This window comes from Mobula birostris, chromosome 4 (genome assembly GCF_030028105.1).
Source record: "Mobula birostris isolate sMobBir1 chromosome 4, sMobBir1.hap1, whole genome shotgun sequence".
Classification (NCBI taxonomy): domain Eukaryota; kingdom Metazoa; phylum Chordata; class Chondrichthyes; order Myliobatiformes; family Myliobatidae; genus Mobula; species Mobula birostris.
Genome location: NC_092373.1, coordinates 885,220 through 907,170, shown reverse-complemented (window position 1 = coordinate 907,170; position 21,951 = coordinate 885,220). Strand labels below are relative to the sequence as shown.

The window sequence follows — 21,951 nt, the reverse complement described above, 5'->3', positions numbered from 1 at the left end:
CAGGGACAGATTGAGTGCTTTAAGTTTTGTGAGGGAAACATTCTTATGTGGTCTGTGATCATATGCTTCAACGAATCATGGATTGTAAAACTTAGATTGCAACAACTATTTGTAGCCATTGTGAATTTAATATTTCAGTTACTTTTGAGTAACCTTGTGTATATATTGGTTGATTAAGCATTTTTGTTTGTTTCAATAATTCATTACGGGTTATATGTATAAATATGTGAACTGCATCCGTTATCATGTTACCACGTGATGCGTGTGCACCTCACTTAAAGTAAACCCGAAGTTAGACCAGCATTTTGGACTCCCGTGTCTTCCTTTGAATTAGTTTAATGTTTTGAAGTTACAAAACATAACATTGGTGACGAGGTATTTTTAAAATGAACCTGAGATGGCTACCGACCTGTTAAAGCACAGTGAAATGTTCAAACTTAAAAAAAACACCATGAGTTAAAAATGAGGGAAGAAACTGTTCCTGAATCACTGAGTGTGTGCCTTCAGGTCTCTGTACCTCCTACCTGATAGTAACAGTGAGAAAAGGGCATGCCCTGGGTGCGGGAGGTCCTTAATAATGGACGCTGCCTTTCTGAGACATGGGGGACTTCAAAATGCATGTAGATTGGGAATGTCAGGTTGGTGCTGGATTACAGGATGGGGAATTTTTAGAATGCCTATGACATGATTTTTAGAGCAGCTCATGGTTGAGCCCATTGGAGGATCAGCTATTCTCATATGGGTGTTGTGTAATGAAGCAGAATTTATACGAGAACTTAGGGTCAAAGTATCTAAGGGTAAGTGATCATAATATGATCAAATTCACCCTGAAATTTGAGAAGGAGAGGCTAAAGTCAGATGTATCAGTAGTACAGTGGAGTAAAGGGAATTATAGAGGCATGAGAGAGGAATTGACCAGAATTAATTGGAAAAGAACACTGGCAGGGATGATGGCAGAGTAGCAATGCTAAAATTTCTGGAAGCAATTGAGAAGGCACAGGATATCCATCTTCACTGTGGTAGATACTGGCTATATGGTGAAGTTCTAGGTGCCAGAGGGCATGTAGTGTGTGAAGTTATAACTAGAGAGAAAATTTTTGGGAAACTGTAAGGTTTAAAAGTAGATAGGTCACCTGGACCAGATGGTGTACCCCCCAGAGTTTTTAAACAGGTGGCTAATGAGGTCGTGGAGGCATTAATAAAGATCTTTCAAGAGTCGTTAGATTCTGGAATGGTTCTTGAAGACTAGAAAATTGCAAATGTCACTCCAGTCTCAAAAAGGGAGAGAGGCAGAAGAAAGAAACCAGTTAGTCTCAGTGGTAGGGAAGATGTTGGAGTTGATTATTAAGGATGAGGTCACAGGGTATTTGGAGGCACATGATAAAATAGGCTGTAGTCGACATGGTTTCCTCAAGGGAAAACCTTTCCTGACAAATCTATTGGAATTCACTTCCTAACATTATTTCATCTGTCATTTCTTTGCCCATAGACAGATTAGGACAATGTCCTTCTGTAGCCCCTCCACAACTTCAAAACTCCTGGCCCCTCCATCTAGCTACGTATCATCTGCAAACTTTGCAACAAAGCTATCCATTCCATTATCCAAATCTTTGACGTATAACATAAAAGAATCAGTCCTAATAGGCCTTCTGAAAATCCAAGTACACTACATCAACTGATTCTCCTTGTCTATCATGCTTGTTATTTCTTCTTGATAGAGTGGATGTTTTCCTATGGTGGGCAAGTCAAAGACCAGAATAGAGTGGCATCCTTTTAGAAAGGAGATGAAGAATTTCTTTAGCCGAGAGTAGTGAAACGGTGTAGTTCTTAGCCACTGGTAGCTGTGGAAGCCAAGTGTTTATGTATATTTAAGGCAGAGGTTGATAGATTCTTAACTGGTCAGAGCATGAAGGGATACAGGGAAAAGGTAAGAGATTGGGGCTGAAAGGGAAAATGGATCATGGTGAAATAGCGGAGCAGACTCGATGGACCAAATGGCCTAATTCTGCTCCAATATCTTATGGTGTTATGGGTTGATGCTGCTGTTTGTGCGTGGGAGGGTGCAGGGGGCTTTGGGGTCTTTTTTCTGTCGTTCATTCTGTGGGAGTTTTTCTTCTGTTTTGAGGATGTCTGCAGAGAGTAAGAATTTCAGGTTGTATATTGTATGCATTTCCTGATATTAAATGGAATTATTGAACTATTGATGTCGTGGATGAGGAAGAGATCAGATTACAGACGGAGCAATAGAAGGATTAATAAGAGAATACTCCAGTGAACTAAGTGGGCCTTCCGAAGATCAAGATGCACAAACTAGAAGAAAAAGGAGGGAAGAGATGGAGAGAAGGAATGTGAACAAGAAGGAGAACAGTGTGAAAGAGAAAAAGAACATGAGAAAGCGATCAAAGTAGATCCAGAGAGGGAAAAGGAAAAGAATGGTGTTCAGAGCTGTCAGAACCACTTTCTGCAGTCTCAGAGTCAACCACTACAACGAACACAGACGAGGACCCAGAAGCTGAGATTTTTCATAGCCACAAGTCTCAACTGCCAAGCAGAGTGATCCCCCTAGTCAGGATAGATGTTATTCCACAGGAGTAAGAAATCCTCCACAGTGATCAAATCTTCAGGCCTGAATGGGACAATATAATACTATGCTGTGGATATGTATGTAGTGGTGATTTTATATACTATACTGTGTATATAGTTGTGATGCATTCTGTATTGAGTTGGAGTTTATAGCTAAGCAGGGACGAGTGTTGTGTGTTTAATGTTTCACCAACATTTGAGTAATCAATGTATTGTTTTGATTAGACATTCTTGTTCATTTCAATAATTCATTGTGGTTATGTGTATAAAAACACGAATTGCATACATCATCACACTACCACGTGATATGTGTGCTGCTCATTTAAAATAAACTCACACTTAGACCTGCATTTTGGACTCCCGCGTCTTCCTTTCAATTTATTTAATATGTTGAAGTTACAAAACATAGCAGGAGTACTGCATTTGTCAGCGTTAAATGTGCCTCTCAGATATATAATATGTAATAATAATAATATAATAATACATTGTGTGAGTGTGGAATGGAGGCATTGCTGTCTATTCTTGGTTACACCTGGACTGATTTAAGCTGTAATTAATTTGGCAATTGCCTTTCTCTATCTGGATTTAAATGAGTTTATCAGAAATCTTTATACATTACTTTTAAAAAAATATTTACTACTATTGTTCTTGTTTTTATTTTAGATTCCACTCCCTATGCATTCCTTTTCATTTTCAGTTTTGTTCCCATCTGTTCTCCATCATTAGTTGTGTTGGGAATCTCAGTACTTTTGCCTGAGAGTTATCAGATCTATTTTAGTTAAAGGGTGAAAACAATTTTATTTCATTTTTTAATTTATTTAGAGATACAGCAGGGAACAGGACTTTTGAACCAGCAACCCACTGATTTAACCCTAGCCTGATCATAGGGCAATTTACAATGACCAATTAACCTTCTGACCAGTGCGCATTTGGACTGTTGGAGGAAACTGGAGCACCCGAAGGAAATCCACGCATTCCATGGGGATGACGTACAAAATCTTTACAGAGGACACTGTGATTAAAATCCAAACTCCAGTGCCCAAGTTGGAATAGCATTGCAGTAACCACTACGCTACCATGGCGCCACAATTGTTAACTACCGTAGTGCTAATACCTAAATCTGTTTATGATTCTGGATTTAGAACATAGTTTTAACATTTAGAACATGTCCAACATATAATTCTCCGTAACTTCCACCAGCTCCAACGGGATCCCACCACCAAGCAGATCTTTCCCTCCCCTCCCCTGCTTTCCGCAGGGATCGCTCCCTACGCGACTCCCTTGTCTATTCATTCCTCCTCCCCCCCCCCCCACCATTCCTTCCCACCAATCTCCCTCCCGGCACTTATCCTTGTAAGTAGAACAAGTGCTACACATGCCCTTACACTTCCTCCCTCACCACCATTCAGGGCCCCAGACAGTCCTTCCAGGTGAGGCAACACTGGGGTGATGTACTGCGTCCGGTGCGGCCTGCTATATATTGGCGAGACCCAATGCAGACTAGGAGACTGTTTCACTGAACATCAGAGAAAGCAGGATCTCACAGTGGCCACACATTTTAATTCCATGTTCCGTTTCCATTCTGATATGTCAATCCATGGCCTCCTCTACTGTCAAGATGAAGCCACACTCAGGTTGGAGGAACAACACCTTATATTCCGTCTGATTAGCCTCCAATCTGATGGCATGAACATTGACTTCTCTAACTTCCGCTAATGCCCCTCCTGCCCTTCTTACCCCATCCCTTATTCATTCATTCACTCATTCATTCCTCTTTTTTCTCTCTTTCTCTCTCTGTCCCTCTCATAATAACTCCTTGCCTGCTCTCCATCTTCCTCTGGGCTTCCCCCTCCCCCTTTCTTTCTCCCTAGGCCTCCCGTCCCATGATCCTCTCCCTTCTCCAGCTCTGTATCCCTTTTGCCAATCAACTTTCCAGCTCTTAGCTCTATCCCTCCCCCTCCTGTCTTCCCCTATCATTTTGGATCTCCCCTCCCCCTCCCACTTTCAAATCCCTTACTATCTCTTCTTTCAGTTAGTCCTGACGAAGGGTCTCGGCCCGAAACGTCAACTGTGCTCCTTCCTATGGATGCTGTCTGGCCTGCTGCGTCCACCAGCATTTTGTGTGTGTTGTATAGTTTTAACCCGAATTGCTTTTATGTCCATATGAATGATCTTGGAGCCATACAGCACGGGAACAGGCCCTTCCTTCAGCCCAGCTGGTCCATGCTGACTCTGTTGCCCAACAAGCTCGACCCGTCTGCCCATGGTGGTCCTAAGCCCGCTAAACTTCTTCAATCCATGTACTTATTTGGATGGAGTTTAAATGTTGCTTATGTGCTCACTGTAACCACTTTTTCTGACGGTTCATTCCAAATAAGACAATGAAGAAACTGCCCCCCGGTGTTCCTTTTCAATTTTTCACTTCTGATCTTAAATCTATGCCCACTTATTTTTAGCACACCTTCCCTGGGGAAAAGACTATGTACTCATTCACCTTGTCTATGTCTCTCATAATCTTGTATACCTGTATCAGACTGCCCCTCGATCTCCCAAGTTTCAGGGAATACAATCCTTGTCTAAACAACCTCTCCTTGTAACTCTGGCCCTCAAATCCAGATAACATCCTGGTAAATCTTTTCTGCACTCTTTCACATTAAATAACATCTTTTGACCTTTGGGAGTTACCTACAGGCCCCCAAACAGTAGCCTGGATATAGGGTGCAAGTTGAATCAAGAGTTAAAATTGGCATGTTGCAAAGGTAACATTTGTTATGGGGGGATACCATACTACGGTTGCTATGGGGGATTTTAACATGCAGGTAGACTAGGAAAATCAGGTTGGTACTGGACCCCAAGAAAGGGAGTTTGTGGAGTGCCTCCGAGATGGATTCTTAGAGCCGCTTGTACCAGAACCTATCAGGGAGAAGGCAATTCTGGATTTAGTGTTGTGTAATGAACCAGATTTGATAAGGGAGCTTGAGGTAAAGGAGCCATTAGGAGGTAGTGACCATAATATGATAAGTTTTAAACTACAATTTGAGAGAGAGAAGGGAAAATCGGAAGTGTCAGTATTGCAGTTGAACAAAGGGACTATGGAGCCATGAAGGAGGAGCTGGCCAAAGTTGACTGGAAAGATACCTAGCAGGGATGACAGTGGAACAACAATGGCAGGCATTTCTGGGAATAATACAGAAGGTGCAGGATCAGTCATTCCAAAGAGGAAGAAAGATCCTAAGGGGAGTAAGGGGTGACCGTGGCTGACAAGGGAAGTCAAGGAAGTCAAGTATAAAAATAAAAGGGAAGAAGTATGACATAGCAAAGGTGAGAGGGAAGCCAGAGGATTGGGAAACTTTTAAAGAGCAACAGAGGATAACTAAAAAGGCAATATGGGGAGAAAAGATGAGATACGAAGGCAAGCAAGAATATAAAGGAGGATAGTAAAAGCTTCTTTAGGTATGTGAAGAGGAAAAAATTAGTTAAGACCAAAGTTGGGCCCTTGAAGACAGAAATGGGTGAATTTATTATGGGGAACAAGGAAATGGCAGACGAGTTGAACAGGTGTTTTGGATCTATCTTCACTAGGGAAGACACAAACAATCTCCAAGATGTAATAGTGGCCGGAGGACCTAGGGTAATGGGGGAACTGAAGGAGATTCACATTAGGCAGAAAATGGTGTTGGGTAGACTGATGGGACTGAAGGGTGATAAATCCCCAGGGTACTTAAGCAGGTGGCTCTAGAAATCGTGGACGCATTGGTAATTATTTTCCAATGTTCTATAGATTCAGGATCTGTTCCCGCGGACTGGAGGGTAGCTAATGTTATCCCACTTTTTAAGAAGGGAGGAAGAGAGAAAACAGGGAATTATAGACCAGTTAGCCTGACGTCGGTGGTGGGAAAGATGCTGGAGTCAATTATGTGAGGTTATCCACTTTGGTGGCAAGAACAGGAAAGCAGATTACTATTTGAATGGTGTCAAGTTAGGAAAAGGGGAAGTACAACGAGATCTTGGTGTCCTTGTTCATCAGTCACTGAAAGTAAGCATGCAGGTACAGCAGGCAGTGAAGAAAGCTAATGGCATGTTGGCCTTCATAACAAGGGGAGTTGAGTATAGGTGCAAAGAGGTCCTTCTGCAGTTGTACAGGGCCCTGGTGAGACCACACCTGGAGTATTGTTGACAGTTTTGGTCTCCAAATTTGAGGAAGGACATTCTTGCTATTGACGGAGTGCAGTGGAGGTTCACGAGGTTGGTTCCCGGGATGGCGGGACTGTCATATGTTGAAAGATCGGAGCAACTGGGCTTGTATATGCTGGAATTTAGAAGGATGAGAGGGGATCTGATTGAAACTTATAAGATTATTAAGGGATTGGACACGCTAGAGGCAGGAAACATGTTCCCGATGCTGGGGGAGTCCAGAACCAGAGACCACAGTTTGAGAATAAGGGGTAGGCCATTTAGAACGGAGTTGAGGAAAAACTTTTTCACCCAGAGAGTTGTGGATCTGTGGAATGCTCTGCCTCAGAAGGCAGTGGAGGCCAATTCTCAGGATGCTTTCAAGAAAGAGTTAGATAGAGCTCTTAATGATAGCAGAGTCGAGGGATATGGGGAGAAGGCAGGAATGGGGTACTGATTGTGGATGGTCAGCCATGATCATAGTGAATGGTGGTGCTGGCTCGAAGGGCCAAATGGCTTACTCCTGCACCTATTGTCTATTGACCCACTGTATTTGTGCTGTCAAGCACTTATTTGGAGGAATCCCAGTTTGTTCTAGACTCCCCCCTCTATAGGAAACATCCACTCCATGTTCAATTTCGGGGAAGTAGTTAGGACATGGAGAGAATAAAATGTGATTAGTCCAAATGGGCACATATACAGTGGGTCAAAGGTCAAAAGACCTCTCCATGTTCTAACTACGTCCCCTAAATTGGACATGGAGTGGATGTTTCCTATAGAGGGGGGGGTCTAGAACAGAGATGAAGAGGAATTTCTTTAGCCAGAGGGTGGTGAATCTGTAGAATTCATTGCCATGGATGGCTGTAAGAGGCCAAGTCATTGGGTATATTTAAAGTAGAGGTTGATAGATTCTTCATGAGTCAGGGTATCAAAGATTATGGGGAGAAAGCAGGTGGATGGGGTTGAGAGGAATAATAAATCAGCCATGGTGGAATGGCAGAGCAGACTTGATTGGCCGAATAGTCTAATAATGCTCCCGTGCCTTATGGTTTAAATTATCTACATGGTAAGGGCAGGTTACAGTTGCCAGTTAAGCTGTTAACTCAGTGCATAGTACAGCAGCAAATTTGGAAAGCTCAGCCATGTAATTGATATAAAGAGCTGAGACTGAGGCCATCAGTACCCCTCTGGTTACAACCTGGTAACTAGATAAAGACCGGTTTACTCCTACTATTATTGGTATTCAATAACCAGTTCTCTACCCAAGTCCATACGCTACCCCCATCCCCAATGCCATCTGCTTTAATTTTATTGACCAACTTCTTCTGAGGAACTTTGTAAGTCATACTCATACAGTCTAGCTGCAGACCCTTCATAGCAACCCTGTACCCACTTACACTAATTGCATTTACCCCTATTGGATCTGTAGCCTTCTATGCTTTGACAAGGTAGTCCAGGTGAAGGGTCTTGAAACGGAAAGTCGACTGTATCCTTTTCCCTTGTTTGATACTCCCTGACCTGTTGAGTTTCTCCAGGATCTTGAGTTTTGTTCTAGACTCTGTGTCCTTTGTATCTCCAGGTAATTGTGTGGATGCTTTTTAAATATTGTGAATGTATTTGCCTCTACTACCTCTTTAGGCAGCACATCATTTGTAGGGAAAAAAAAGTCTCCTTTCGACCCCCTCTAAACCTACTTCCTTTCAGCAGAACCTAAGCCCTCTTCTCTTAGACACCCAATCATGAAAATTTCTTTTTGACCATCGACCCCCTCTATATCTTGATGACTTTGTACACTTCCTTCAGGTCATCCTTCAATTACCATTGCTCTATTGCACTGTAAATAAATCCAGTCTGTGCTGTCTCTTCTGATAACTGTACTGCTTCATCCAAACCAGGCAACACCATGGTGAATCTCCTCTACATCCTCTCCTATGTAATCCAAATTTTCCATTGTACAGCTCTATAGGAAAATAGCGAGACTACAGAAGGACCTATACAGACTAGGAGAATGGGCAAAGAAATGGCAGATGGAATATAGTGTTGGGAAGTGTATGGTCATGCACTTTGAAAGAAGAAATGAAAGGGTTGACTATTTTATAAATGGAGAGAAAATACGAAAAAAGACTGAGGTGCAAAGCGACTTGGGAGACCTTGTGCAGAATTCCCTGAAGGTTAAATTGTAGGTTGAGTCTGTGGTGAGGAAGGCAAATGCAATGTTAGTATTCCTTTCATGAGGACTAGAATATAAAAGCAAGGTTGTAATGTTGAGACTTTATTAATGCACTGGTGAGGCCCCTCTTGGAATATTGTGAGCAGCTTTGGGCCCCTTATCTTAGAAAGGATGTGCTGAAACTGGAGAGGGCTCAGACAAGGTTCACAAAAATGATTCCAGGATTGAATAACTAGTCCTGTGAAGAGTGTGTGATGGTTCTGGGCCTGCGTTCTCTAGAATTCAGAAGGTTGAAGGGTGACCTCATTAACTCTGTAGTCAGGGGGACAGATGGGCGATCCTGTGGATGCGAAAAGGAAAGATAGTTTGCCTCTTGGGTGCCAGGGTTCACGATGTTTCTGAAAGCGTCCACAATATCCTGAAAAGGGAGAGTGAGCAGCCAGAAGTCATGGTACATATTGGTACCAATGACATAGGAAGAAAAAGGGAGGAAGTCCTGAAAAAACAATATATTGAGTTTGGAAAGAAGTTGAGAAGCAGGACCTCAAGTTTGGTGATCTTGGGATTTCTGCCTATGCCACGTGACAGTGAGGATAGGAGTAGAATGAGGTGGCAAATACAAACGCGCTTGTAAATGCAAGGCTGAAGAATTGGAGCAGGGGACAGGGATTCAGATTTCTGGATAATTGGGACCTCTTCTGGGACAGTGTGACCTCTACAAAAGGGACAGGTTCCACTTGAATCCGAGAGAGACCAGTATTCTTGCAGGCAGGTTTATTGGGCCATTGAGAATGGTTTAAACTATTATGACAGGGAGATGGGAGCCAGTATGATAGAACTGAGGATGAGCCAGCAGGTTTACAAGTGGATTAATGGAAGGACAAGCCAAGTATTAGGTACAAATGCAGACAGACTGAAGAGTTAAATTGTACCACAGATGCAAAATTCAAAAGGGTGAAGAATACGGGACTGAAGGTGTTGTATTTAAATGTTCGTAACATTCAGAATAATGTGGAGGAACGTGTGGCACAGATACAGATTGGTCAGTATATATTATGGGCAACACTGAGTTGTGGGTGAAAGATGGCCATAGTTGGGAGCGCAACATCAAAGGATATACTTCATATTGACAGGACAGATAGGAAAGTATAAGCAGTGGTGGTGGTGTGGCTCTGTTGGTAAGAGATGGAATGACATCTTTAGAAAGCGGTGACATAGGGTCAGAGAATATTGAATCTTTGTGGCTGGAGTTAAGGAACTGCAAAGGTAAAAAAAAAAATTATGGGAATCTTATATAGGCCTCCAAATAGTAGCCAAGATGTGGGGTTGAGATTGCGAGGGAGCTGGAAAAGGCATGTAATAAGGGTAAGACTTGTGCTTGAGCCTACTTGGGAAAAGGCCATCTTAGACTGGGTGTTGTATAATAACCCAGATCTTATTAGGGAGCTTAACGTAAAGGAACTCTTGGGGGACAGTGATTATAATATGATTGAATTTATAATACAATTTGAGAGGAGGAAGCATAACTCACATATATCAGTATCGGAATGGAATAAAGGAATTACAGAGGCATGAGAGAGGAGCTTTCTCAAGTGGCTACTGGTGTGGATGACTGCATAGCAGAGGATGGTTGAGGTTTCTGGGAATTGTTCATAAGGTGCAGGATAGATATGTCCCACAGAAGTTGTTCTCAAATGACAGGAGTAGGCAACCGTGGCTGACGAAGGAAGTTAAGGACTGCATAAAAGCCAAGGAAAGGGCATATAAAGTAGTAAAAATGAGTGGGAAGTTGAATAATTGGGAAGCTTTTAAAATCCAACAAAAGGCATCTAAAAAAGCTATAAGAAGGGAAAAGATGAAATATGAGGGCAAATGTACCAATAAAATAAAGCAGAATAAAATAAAATAAAATAAAACAGAATACAAGAAGTTTTTTTTCAGTTATATAAAGAGTAAAAGGGAGGTGAGAGTTGATATTGGACCAGTGGAAAATACTGCTGGTGAGGTAATAATGGGGGGGAAAGGAATGGCAGATGAACTTAATGGGTACTTTGTATCTGTCTTCACTGAGGAAGACACCAGCAGCGTGCCAGAGGTACATGAGTGTAGGGAGCAAGAGTGAGTGCCATTGCTATTACAAAGGAAAACTTACTATGCAAGCTCCAAGGTGTTAAGGTGGATAAACCACCTGGATCAGATGGACTACATCCCCAAGTCCCGAGAGAGGTTGCCTAAGAGATAACGGATGCATTGTTCATGATCTTTCAAGAACACTTGACTCTGGCATGGTCCAGAAGGACTGGAAGATTGCAAATGTCATTCCACTCTTTACGAAGGGAGGAAGGCAAAAGAAAGGAAATATAGGCCAGTTAGCCTAACCTCAGTGGTTGGGAAACTGTTGAAGTCTATTATGAAGGTGACTAATGTTAAAATGTCAAAGTCAGCATGGTTTCTGTAAAGAGAAATCTTGCCTGACAAATCTGTTAGAATTTTTGAGGAAGTAACAAACAGGGTGGACAAAGGAGAGGCAGTGGATGTCATTTACTTGGATTTTCGGAAGGCATTTGATAAGGTGCCACACATGAGACTGCTTAACAATATAAAATCCTATGGATTTACAGGAAAGATAGGCTTGGATAGAGGAATGCCTGACAGGCAGGAGGCAGTGAGTGGGAATAAAGATGCCTTTTCTGGATGCCAGTAGTGGTGTATCTCAGGGGCCAGTATTGAGACTGCTACTTTTCACATTGTTTGTCACTGATTTGGATAATGGAATTGATAGCTTTGCGGCGAATTTTGCAGATGATACAAGATAGGTGGAGGAGTAGGTAGTGCTGAGGAAGCAATGTGATTGCAGCGGGACTTAGACAAATCAGGAGAATGGGCAAAAAAGTGTCAGATGGAATACAGTGTTGGGAAATGTATGATAATGCATTTTGGTAAAAGGAACAATGCTGTAGATTATTATTTAAATGGATAGAAGGTTCAAACATCAGAGGTGCAGACGGACTTAGGAATCCTTGTGCAAGACTCCCAGAAGGTTAATTTACAGTTCAGCCTGTGGTAAAGAAGGCAAATGCAATGTTGGCATTTATTTAAGGGGGAATAGAATATAAAAGCAAGGAGGTAATGCTGAGGCTTTATAAGACACTCGTCAGGTCACTCTTGGAGTATTGTCAACAGTTTTGGGCCCCACATCTTAGAAAGGATGTGTTATCATTGGAGGGAGTCCAGAGGAGGTTTACGAGAATTATTTGAGGAATAAAAGGTTTAACATATGAGGAGCGTTTGGCAGCTTTGGGCCTGTACTCACTGGAATTTAAATTGTGGGACGGTCTCATTGAAACCTACCATATGTTGAAAGGACTAGATAGGATGGATGTGGAGAGGATGTTTCCTATGGTGTGGGTATCCAGAACTAGAGGGTACAGTCTCAAAATTGAGGTAGACCTTTTAGAACAGAGGTAAGGTAGAATTTTTTTAGCCAGAGAATAGTGAATCTCTGGAATGCTCTGCCACAGACTGCAGTGGAGGCCAAGTCCGTGGGTATATTGAAGGGAAAAGTTGATAGTTTTCTGATTGCTCAGGGCATCAAAGGATATGGTGATAAGGCAGGTGTATGGGGTTGTGGAATCCAGGATTGGCCATGAACAGGCTTGATGGGCTGAATGGTCTCGCTCTGCTCTATATCTTATGGTCTTGTGGTCCATTTATTTCTTCCACCAAAGTGCATGACAGTACACTTTCCAACATTGTATTTCATTTGCCACTTTGCCCATTCCCCTAAACTATCTATGTCTCTCTGCAGGCTTTCTGTTTCCTCAATACTACCCACTCCTCCACCTATCTTTGTATCATTGGCAAATTTAGCCACAAATCCATTAATACCGTAGTCCAAATCATTGACATACATCGTGAAAACCAGCGTTCCCAACACCGACCCCTGTGGAACTCCACTGGTAACCGGCAGCCAGCCAGAATAGGATCCCTTTATTCCCATTCTCTGTTTTCTGCCAATCAGCCAATGCTCCACCCATGCTAGTAACTTTCTTGTAATTCTATGGGCTCTTATCTTGCTAAGCAGCCTCATGTGCAGCACCTTGTCAAAGGCCTAATGAAAATCCAAGTACTCCAAATCTACTGCATCTCCTTTGTCTACCCTGCTTGTAATTTCCTCAAAAATTTGCAGTAGGTTAGTCACACACATCAAAGTTGCTGGTGAACGCAGCAGGCCAGGCAGCATCTCTAGGAAGAGGTACAGTCGACGTTTCAGGCCGAGATCCTTCGTCAGGTTAGTCAGGCAGGATTTTCCTTTCTGGAAATCATGCTGGCTTTGGCCTATCCTGTCATGTGCCTCCAGGTACTCTGTAAGCTCATCCCTAACAATTGATTTCAACAACTTCCCAACCACTGATATCAGACTAACAGATCTATAGTTTCCTTTCTGCTGCTTCCCACCCTTCTCAAGCAGCAGAGTAATATTTCCAATTTTCCAGTCATCCGGTACAATGCCAGGATCTATCGATTCTTGAAAAATCATTGTTAATGCCTCTGCAATCTCTCCAGCTACTTCCTTCAGAACCCAAGGGTGCATTCCATCAGGTCTACTACTACTACTACGTCGACTCAGGCCTAGGGGGCTGGCGTCGGGCACGATGACGGACTCTCCACTTCTCCCTCTCCCTCATCAGTATGTTCAATTCATCTACATTAGCCGCGCCGCTGTCTTCTAGGAGCGTGTAGACCATAGTCCAGAGTTCCTCCTCCCATGCTTGGGCTCCCATATGATGACTAGGCTGGCAGGTAGCTCGGGGTGGCGTAGACAGTGCTCCGCTAGATGCAGCCTTCTCGCCTCGATTTTAGTGGTGAGCATCAGTAGGTCATTATAGAGCTCGACGTTTGCCATGTGCTGTTGCCAACTCACGTCAAGAGCCATCTGGAGCATTCATGTATAGCAACCATCTAGAGACTTTCACATAGTCTTGGTGAGTGTCCACGTCTCGCATCCGTACGTGAGAATGGACTCTATGACTGCTATGAAAATCCTCTTTTTAAGCCCTCTGGTCAGGTTCGACTTCCAGATTTCCTTCATGTCATTCATAGCCATCCACACCAGTGCCTTCCGTATCTTTATGTCCTTCTCTGAACTCATCATTCTTGACCTGAGGTACTTGTAGTCAAAGACTTTCTTGATGGTATCATTCTTTACAGTCTTGAGAGTACTTTTATCGCAGTTAAATGCCATGTACTCTGTCTTTTTAGCGTTTACATGAAGTCCAACTTTATTGCACTCAATTTCCACTTTTGTCAGTAGCTGCTGTGTTTCCTCCATCTGGTCAGAGAGCAGGACTATGTCACCTGCAAAATCGAGATCTGTGAGCGTAACTGGTCTGACCCTTTTGGTTCGTCCTGGTTTTATAGTAAAACTAAGCTTGTCATGATCTTTGGTAGCTTGACGCAGAGTGTAATCAAGGATGATTGTAAAGATGTAGGGTGCCAGAGAGTCTCCTTGCAGCACACCAGTTAGGAGCTCGAACACTGCTGTTTCTCCGTCTGGTGATACAACTTCTACCATGGTTTTGGTATAGCTGGACTCTATTGCTCTTATTAGATGGTATGGCACTCCGTAAGCTTTCAGGATCTTCAGCATTTTACCTCGGTGAATGGAGTTAAAAGCTTTGCGAAAATTGATGTAAGTAAGCTCAGCTGGTAGGTTGTTCTTCTTGACTTCCTCGATGATTCTACGGAGAGCAAATATTTGCATTACTGTTGTGCGCTTCTGCTGAAAACCATTCTGATTGAATCTTAAGGCTGATTTATACTTCTGCATCAAATCGATGCTGTAGGTACGGCGTAGCCGCAAACCCTACACAGAGCCTACGCGGATCCCTACGCCGTAGCCTGACACGCACCTCTCCCAAAATTTAATGACACGTCACGGCAACGCAGACCGCAGCAACTGTAATTGGTCTGCTTGGTAGCATCGCATTTCCTCCTACACTGCAATAGCTTCCCATTGGGCGACTGAAGGGCAGGGAAGGAACTCTGGCTGCAATGCTTTCCATAAAGCTTTACAGACCTCCGAGATTATGGAGGACACATTTCGCTTTTACGAAAAAAGATGCTCGCTTTAAACTTGTTTACCCCGAGAAGGACTACCATGACCATGAAGCCTTGCATGGGCAGGTGTGTGCACATGCGCAACGTGCCCAAATTGCAGAGTGACGCAGACACACCAATGCACAAGTATAAATGCTCACAACGCACGGAGGCCACTTGCGTAGGTTACTGCGTCTATTTGACGCAGAAGTATAAATCTGCCTTCAGCTCAGGGTCAATAGCGGTGCGAATCCTGTTCAAGATCATCCGATTGTATAGCTTTGCTAAGATGCAGGTCAAGCTGATACTGTGGTAGTTATCTGTCTTCATGAGGGATCCAGACTTGGGGACTGGGATAAAGTTTGAGAGTGACCACTATTCTGGTTTGTCGCCTTTCATCAGTGCCGTATTACATATGTTCAGCAAGATGTCGTCCAGTTCGCAGTTCTTCAGGACATCTGGTGGTATCCCATCTGGTCCAGCACTCCTGCCCTGTTTGAGTGCATATTTGGCCTTCTTCAGTTCCTCAATGGTGAATGGGCTGTCATCGATGTTGACTTGTGTTAGTATCGTGGGTATGTCCTCTTCTTCTTCTGTTGATCATTGGAGGGCTTCCCAGCAGGTTCTTAAAGTGGGTAAACCATGTCTGGACATGGTCCTCTGCTGTTTTACCACTTATTTGACCTGATGGGGACTTCTTCCGTCTACTGATCTCGTTGACTAGGTGCCATGATTCTCCATGCTGCTTTTCATCATTAGCAGCCTCTACCTCTTCTTCCTTCATAGAAACATAGAAAATAGGTGCAGGAGTAGGCCATTCGGCCCTTCGAGCCTGCATCGCCATTCAGTATGATCATGGCTGATCATCCAACTCAGAACCCTGTACCAGCCTTCCCTCCATTCAGTCGGTAGTAGGTGGCAAAGAGATTCTTCTTTGCTGTCTTGAACTTGTCTCTTAGCTCTTCTGTTTCACTCCTTCTAAGTTCGGCATGACAAGCATTGACCACATTTCTTGCTGCGACGATGTCAGGATGTTTTGAGATCCGGCTCTTCTTGATTCACTTCACAGTAGGCAAACTCTTTGTTGCATCTGTGTGTGTATATATGAGCCATTGATAGCAGTTGGTGGCATTCTTTTCCTCCTCCCTTTCCAGTGGGCCAAAGCGATTTCTCACCTCCACTGTGTACTGGGCTTGAAGAATAGGTTGTGAGGAGAATGCCTTCCAGTCTACCTTCTCCTTGGGACCTGTGGCTTTGGGTTGCCGCAGGCTGAGTCTCACTTGCATTGACACTACTCTGTGGTCAGAACTGACCGAGTTGAAGGTGCTGTAGGCTTCTGTGTTGATCACATAATTATGCCATTCTGTTCTTACGAGGATGTAATCGAGCTGTTTCCTGTAGATGGAGGCTCTGTTTTCGTATGTCCACAGTTTACTAGCTTGCTTCTTGAATTGTGTGCTGGCGACAATGAGATTGTGTTCCTGGACGAAATCAACTAGATATTATCCATTTCTGTTGGTAAAGTCTTGGTATGATTATGGAACATCTTCCAGTCCGACCTGGGCATTAAAATCACCGAGCACAGCCAGGAAGTTATGTGCCGGTATTGAAGTGACAGCTTCGTGAAGTTTACTGTAGAAGGCCTCCACCTCCTTCTCCTCGCTGCAGTTGTGTGGGGAGTAACAGATGATGACAGAGGTCGCCAGGTTTCTGTCGAATTCCGCAGTAAAAATTCTGTTACTGACTGAGACTACGCCCCTCAGTGCCTTCTTCGCCTTGTGGTTCAACATAACCCTACTCCACCTTGTGCTGACATCGTCATCGGCTCTCTCCACGTGGACCGGGTGATGAGCTGCATCCCCTCTACCTCTGTGAACCTCATCTCTTCGTCAGGGTGTACATGACGGTGTTCTTAGATCCCCAGGATGGAGATCTCATATCTGCTTGCCTGTGATGCCAACTCTGTGTGTCGAGGCAAGAGGCGGATGGAGTTTGTGTTGAAGGTTGAGATGATTGTCTTTACCTTACAACCCAAAAGAGGTGCAGTTCGTTTGGCCCCCTTCTCAGACTCAACCCTCCCTGTGGGGTTTGAGGTTGCATCTTCATATTGCCTATCTAGGCCAGGGTCTGGGCATTCCGCAGAGTTCTGGAGCACTCCTGGCTCTGGAAGTATAGGGTTTGTTGGGTTGTCTGTCATCATAATGCCTTACAAGGCGCGAAACGAAAGACTGTGTGGCGCGCCACTCCTCACACAGACAGTAGGTGGCCGTTGACTTACAAAGAATTCATCCACCCTTTGACAGGTTTTGTTTTCAGTCCTGCTGGGTGCCTACACGCCCTCCTCCCTGGTTAACCGAAGTGCACCGGGGGTGTGCTGGTTAGGTCGCCGACAACCCGACCCGAGACAGGCAGTACTGGACTACGTGGTACCAGTAGCAAGGCAAGGCCCTGACCATCAGGTCCAGGAGATTTATCCACGCTCAGACCCTTAATCTTCCTGAGCACCTTTTCAGTTGTAATTTTCACTGTACATGCTTCACTTCCCTGACACTCTTGAATGTCTGGTATATGGCAGATGTCTTCCACTGTGTACACTGATGCAGAATACGCATTCAGTTCCTCTGCCATCTCTGCGTCTCTCATTACAATATCTCCAGCATCATTTTCTATTGGTCCTATATCTACGCTCAACTCTCTTTTTCCCTTTATATACTTAAAAAAGCTTTTAGTATCTTCTTTGATATTAGTCACCAGCTTCCTTTCGTAATTCATCTTTTGCTTTCTAATGACCTTCTTAGTTTCCATCTGCAAGTTTTTTAAAAGCTTCCCAATCCTCTATCTTCCCACTAGATTTGGCTTTGCCTTCCTTGTATGCCCTCTCTTTTGCTTTGGCTCTGACTTCACTTGTCAGCCATGGAAATGTCCTTCTTCCATTCGAAAATTTCTTATTTGGAATATATTTGTATTGCACTTCCCTCATTTTTCGCAGAAACAACCATTGCTGCTCTGCTGTCCTTCCTGCTAGAGTCCCTTTCCAGTGAATTTTGGCCAATTCCCCTCTCGTGCCATTGTAATTTCCTTTATTCCACTAAAATACTGACACATTGGAATTTAGTTTCTCCGTCTCAAATTTCAAAGTGAACTCGATCATTTTGTGATCACTCTTCCGTAAGGGTTCCTTAACTTTAAGCTCTCTTGTCACGTCCGGATCGTGGCACAACACTCAATCCAGCACAGCTGATCCCCTACTGGTCTCAACCACAAGCTCTTCTAAAAAGCCATCCCTTAGACATTCTACAAATTCTCTCTCTTGAGGTCCATTACTGGCCTGGTTTTCCCAATCTACTTTCATGTTAAAATGCCCAATGATGATCATGACTTTGCCCTTCTGACATGCCTTTTATAACTCCTGCTGTAATTTGTAATGCAGTATGTGGGAAGGCAGGGACAGCACAATTGTCCCTGATGACTACACCTGTAAAAAGTACATCCAGCTGCAGCTCCTGACAAACTGAGTTAGGAAACTGGAGCTGGAGCTGGATGAACTTCGGATCATTCGTAAGGCAGAGGCAGAAATAGACAGGAGTTTCAGGGAGGTAGTCACCCCTAAAAGTCAGGAGGCAGGTAACTGTCAGGAGAGGGAAGGGGAATAGACAGAAAGAGCAGAGCACCCCTGTGGCTGTTCCCATCAACAATAAGTGTACCGTTTTGGATACTGTTGGATACTGTTGATGACCCACCAGGGACATGTAGTGGTCACGTCTCTGGCACCAAGACTGGACCCTCAGCTCAGAAAGGAAGGAGGGAAAAGAGGAGGACAGTAGTGATAGGGGATTCAATAGTTAGGGGGACAGATAAGAGGTTCCGTGGGAGAGATCGAGAATCCCGGATGGTCTGTTGCCTTCCTGGTACCAGGGTCCGCGATATCTCGGATTGAGTTCTCGGTATTCTCAGGAGGAAGGGTGAGCAGCCAGATGTTGTGGCCCATGTGGGGACCAATGACATGGATAGAAAGGAGGAGGAGGTCCTGCAGAGAGAGTTTAGGGAGTTAGGTGCAAAGTCGAAGGACAGGGCCTCTAGGGTTGCAGTCTTAGGATTGCTACCCATGCCATGTGCTAGTGAGGCTAGAAATAGGAAGATAATGCTGCTAAGTACGTGGCTAAGGAGATGGTGCAGGAGGGAGGTTTCATGTTTCTGGACAAATGGGCTTTGTTCCAGGGAAGGTGGAACCTGTACTGACAGGACTGTTTGTACCTGAAATGGAGGGGGACTAACATCCTTGGGGGTAGATTTGCTAGTGCTGCTCCGGGGGGTTTAAACTAGATTTTCAGGGGGAGGGGAACCAGAGTGTTAGAGCAGATAGTGAGGTGGAAGAGGATAAAGGTCATGCGAGGAGTGCATGTATAGACAAAAATCGAAGGTTTGTACGTGATAGAAATGTTCTCAGGTGCATCTATTTCAATGCAAGGAGTACTGTAGGTAAGGCAGATGAGCTTAGGGCGTGGATTGGCATGTGGGATTACAACACTATTGCTATTATCGAGACTTGGTTGCAAGAGGGACAAGATTGGCAGCTTAATGTTCTGGGGTTCTGTTGTTTCAGACGTGATAGAGGAGGAGGGATGAAAGGAGGAAGAGTGGCATTACTAGTCAGAGAGAATATCACAGCTGTGCGTAGACAGGACAGCCCAGAGGGCTTGTATGCAGAGGCTACATGGGTGGAGCTGAGGAATGGGAAAGGTGTGACCACACTAATAGGGTTGTATTATAGACCGCCCAATAGTCAGAGAGAATTGGAGGAGCAAATCTGTACAGATATAGCAGACTGATGTAAGAAACAGAAAGTTGTATTAGTAGGAGATTTTAATTTTCCACATATTGACTGGGCTCCCACACTGTGAAAGGGCTAGATGGCTTGGAGTTTGTCAAATGTGTTCAGGAAAGGTTTCTAAATCGATATATAGAGGTACCTATGAGAGAAGATGCAATAGTTGATCTCCTATTAGGGTACCAGACAGGTCAGGTGACAGAAGTATGTGTAGGCAAACATTTTGGGTCCAGTGACCATAATGTCATTAGTTTCAAGTTCATTATGGATAAGGATAGGTCTGGTACTCGAGTTGAGGTTCTAAATTGGAGAAGGGCCAATTTTGTGGAAATGAGAAAGGATTTAGGAAGAATGGATTGAGATAAGTTGTTTTCTGGCGAGGATGTGTTCAGTAAGTGGAAGGCTTTCAAAGGCAAAATTTTGAAAGTGCAGAGTTCCTGCCAGGATTAAAGGCAAAGTTAACAGGCATAGGGAACCTTGGTTTTCAAGGGATATTGGCGATCTGGTTAAGAAAAAGAGAGAGGTGTATAACAGGTATAGGCAACAAAGAACAAATGAAGTACTTGAAGAGTATAGAAAATGTAAGAAAATAATAAAGAAGGAAATTAGGAAGGCAAAAAGAAGACATGAGGTTGCTTTGGCAGATAATGTGAAGGTAAACCTGAAAGGTTTCTACAAGTATGAAGTTTGCTGACGTTGGAGAGGGTACAGAGAAGATTCACTAGAATGATTCCGGGAATGAGAGGGTTAACGTATGAGGAACGTTTGTCTGCTCTTGGACTGTATTCCTTGGAGTTTAGAAGAATAAGGGGGGACCTCATAGAAACATTTCGAATGTTGAAAGGCATGGACAGAGTGGATGTGGCAAAGTTGTTTCCCATGATGGGGGAGTCTAGTATGAGAGGGCATGACTTAAGGATTGAAGGGCGCCCATTCAGAACAGAGATGCGAAGAAATTTTTTTAGCCAGAGGGTGGTGAATCTGTGGAATTTGTTGCCACGGGCGGCAGTGGAGGCCAAGTCATTGGGTGTATTTAAGACAGAAATTGATAGGTATCTGAGTAACCAGGGCATCAAAGGTTATGGTGAGAAGGCGGGGGAGTGGGACTGGATGGGAGAATGGATCAGCTCATGATACAATGGCGGAGCAGGCTCGATGGGCCGTATGGCCAACTTCTGCTCCTTTGTCTTTTTTTTTAATTTTATTTTTATTTGGATAAGGAATTCACAAATATCATGTACTTTTTTCACACATATAACCTTTTCCATATTTTTATATGTGTAAAACTACAATTATTTATAATTCTTAAGTACACATTAAGATGATATAAAAGGAAAATAAACATTTAAATAGATCTTATGGTCTTATGGACTTATGGTCTAAGTATAAGAGTAAAAGGATAGTAAGGGACAAAATTGGTTCCCTAGAAGATCAGAGTGGTTGTCTATGTGTGGAGCCTCATGAGATGGGGGCGATCTTAAACATTTTTTTGAAGCAGTATTTACTAAGGAAACTGGCGTAGCATATATGGAAGGAAGGAAAACAAGCAGTAGTGTCATGGAACATATAGAGATTAAAGAGGAGGAGGTGCTTGCTGCTTTACAGTGAATAAAGGTATATAGATCCCCTGGGCCTGACATGACTAGGTAGAAATTGCAGGGGCCCTGCCAGAAATATTTAAAATGTCCTTAGCCACGGATGTGCTGCCGGAAGATTGGAAGGTAGCTCATGTTGTTCCGTTGTTTAAAAAAGGCTCCAAAAGTAAACCAGGTATTGTAATTACAGGCCAGTCAGCCTGACATTAGTAGTAGGCAAATTATTGGAAGGTGTTCTGAGAGATCGAATAAACAAGTATTTGGACAGCCAAGGGCTGATTAAGGATAGTCAGCATGGTTTTGTGTGTGGTAGATCATGTTTAACGAATCTTACAGAGTTTTTCGAGGAGGTTACCAAGAAAGTAGATGAAGGAAAGGCTGTGGATGTTGTCTACATGGACTTTAGTAAGGCCTTTGACAAGGTCCTTCATGGGAGGTTAGTTCAGAAGGTTCAGACACTAGGTATCCATGGAGAGGTTGTAAACTGGATTCGAAATTGGCTT

The 21,951-nt window shown here is 43.6% G+C and overlaps 1 protein-coding gene across 4 annotated transcripts in view; it reads left to right on the top strand.

Moving 5' to 3' along the window:
• masp1 (MBL associated serine protease 1) overlaps window positions 1-21,951 on the top strand; it is a 208,818-nt gene that overhangs the window by 55,648 nt on the left and 131,219 nt on the right. The window contains exon 8 of one of the 4 annotated variants that reach the window (XM_072254847.1): window positions 2,222-2,914. The exons of the other annotated variants lie outside the window; for them this stretch is intronic. Coding sequence (XP_072110948.1) covers window positions 2,222-2,247 — 26 coding nt within the window. The 3' untranslated portion in view covers window positions 2,248-2,914. Of the gene's footprint in view, window positions 1-2,221; window positions 2,915-21,951 lie in introns of those variants that run through there. 4 annotated transcript variants of the gene reach the window in all.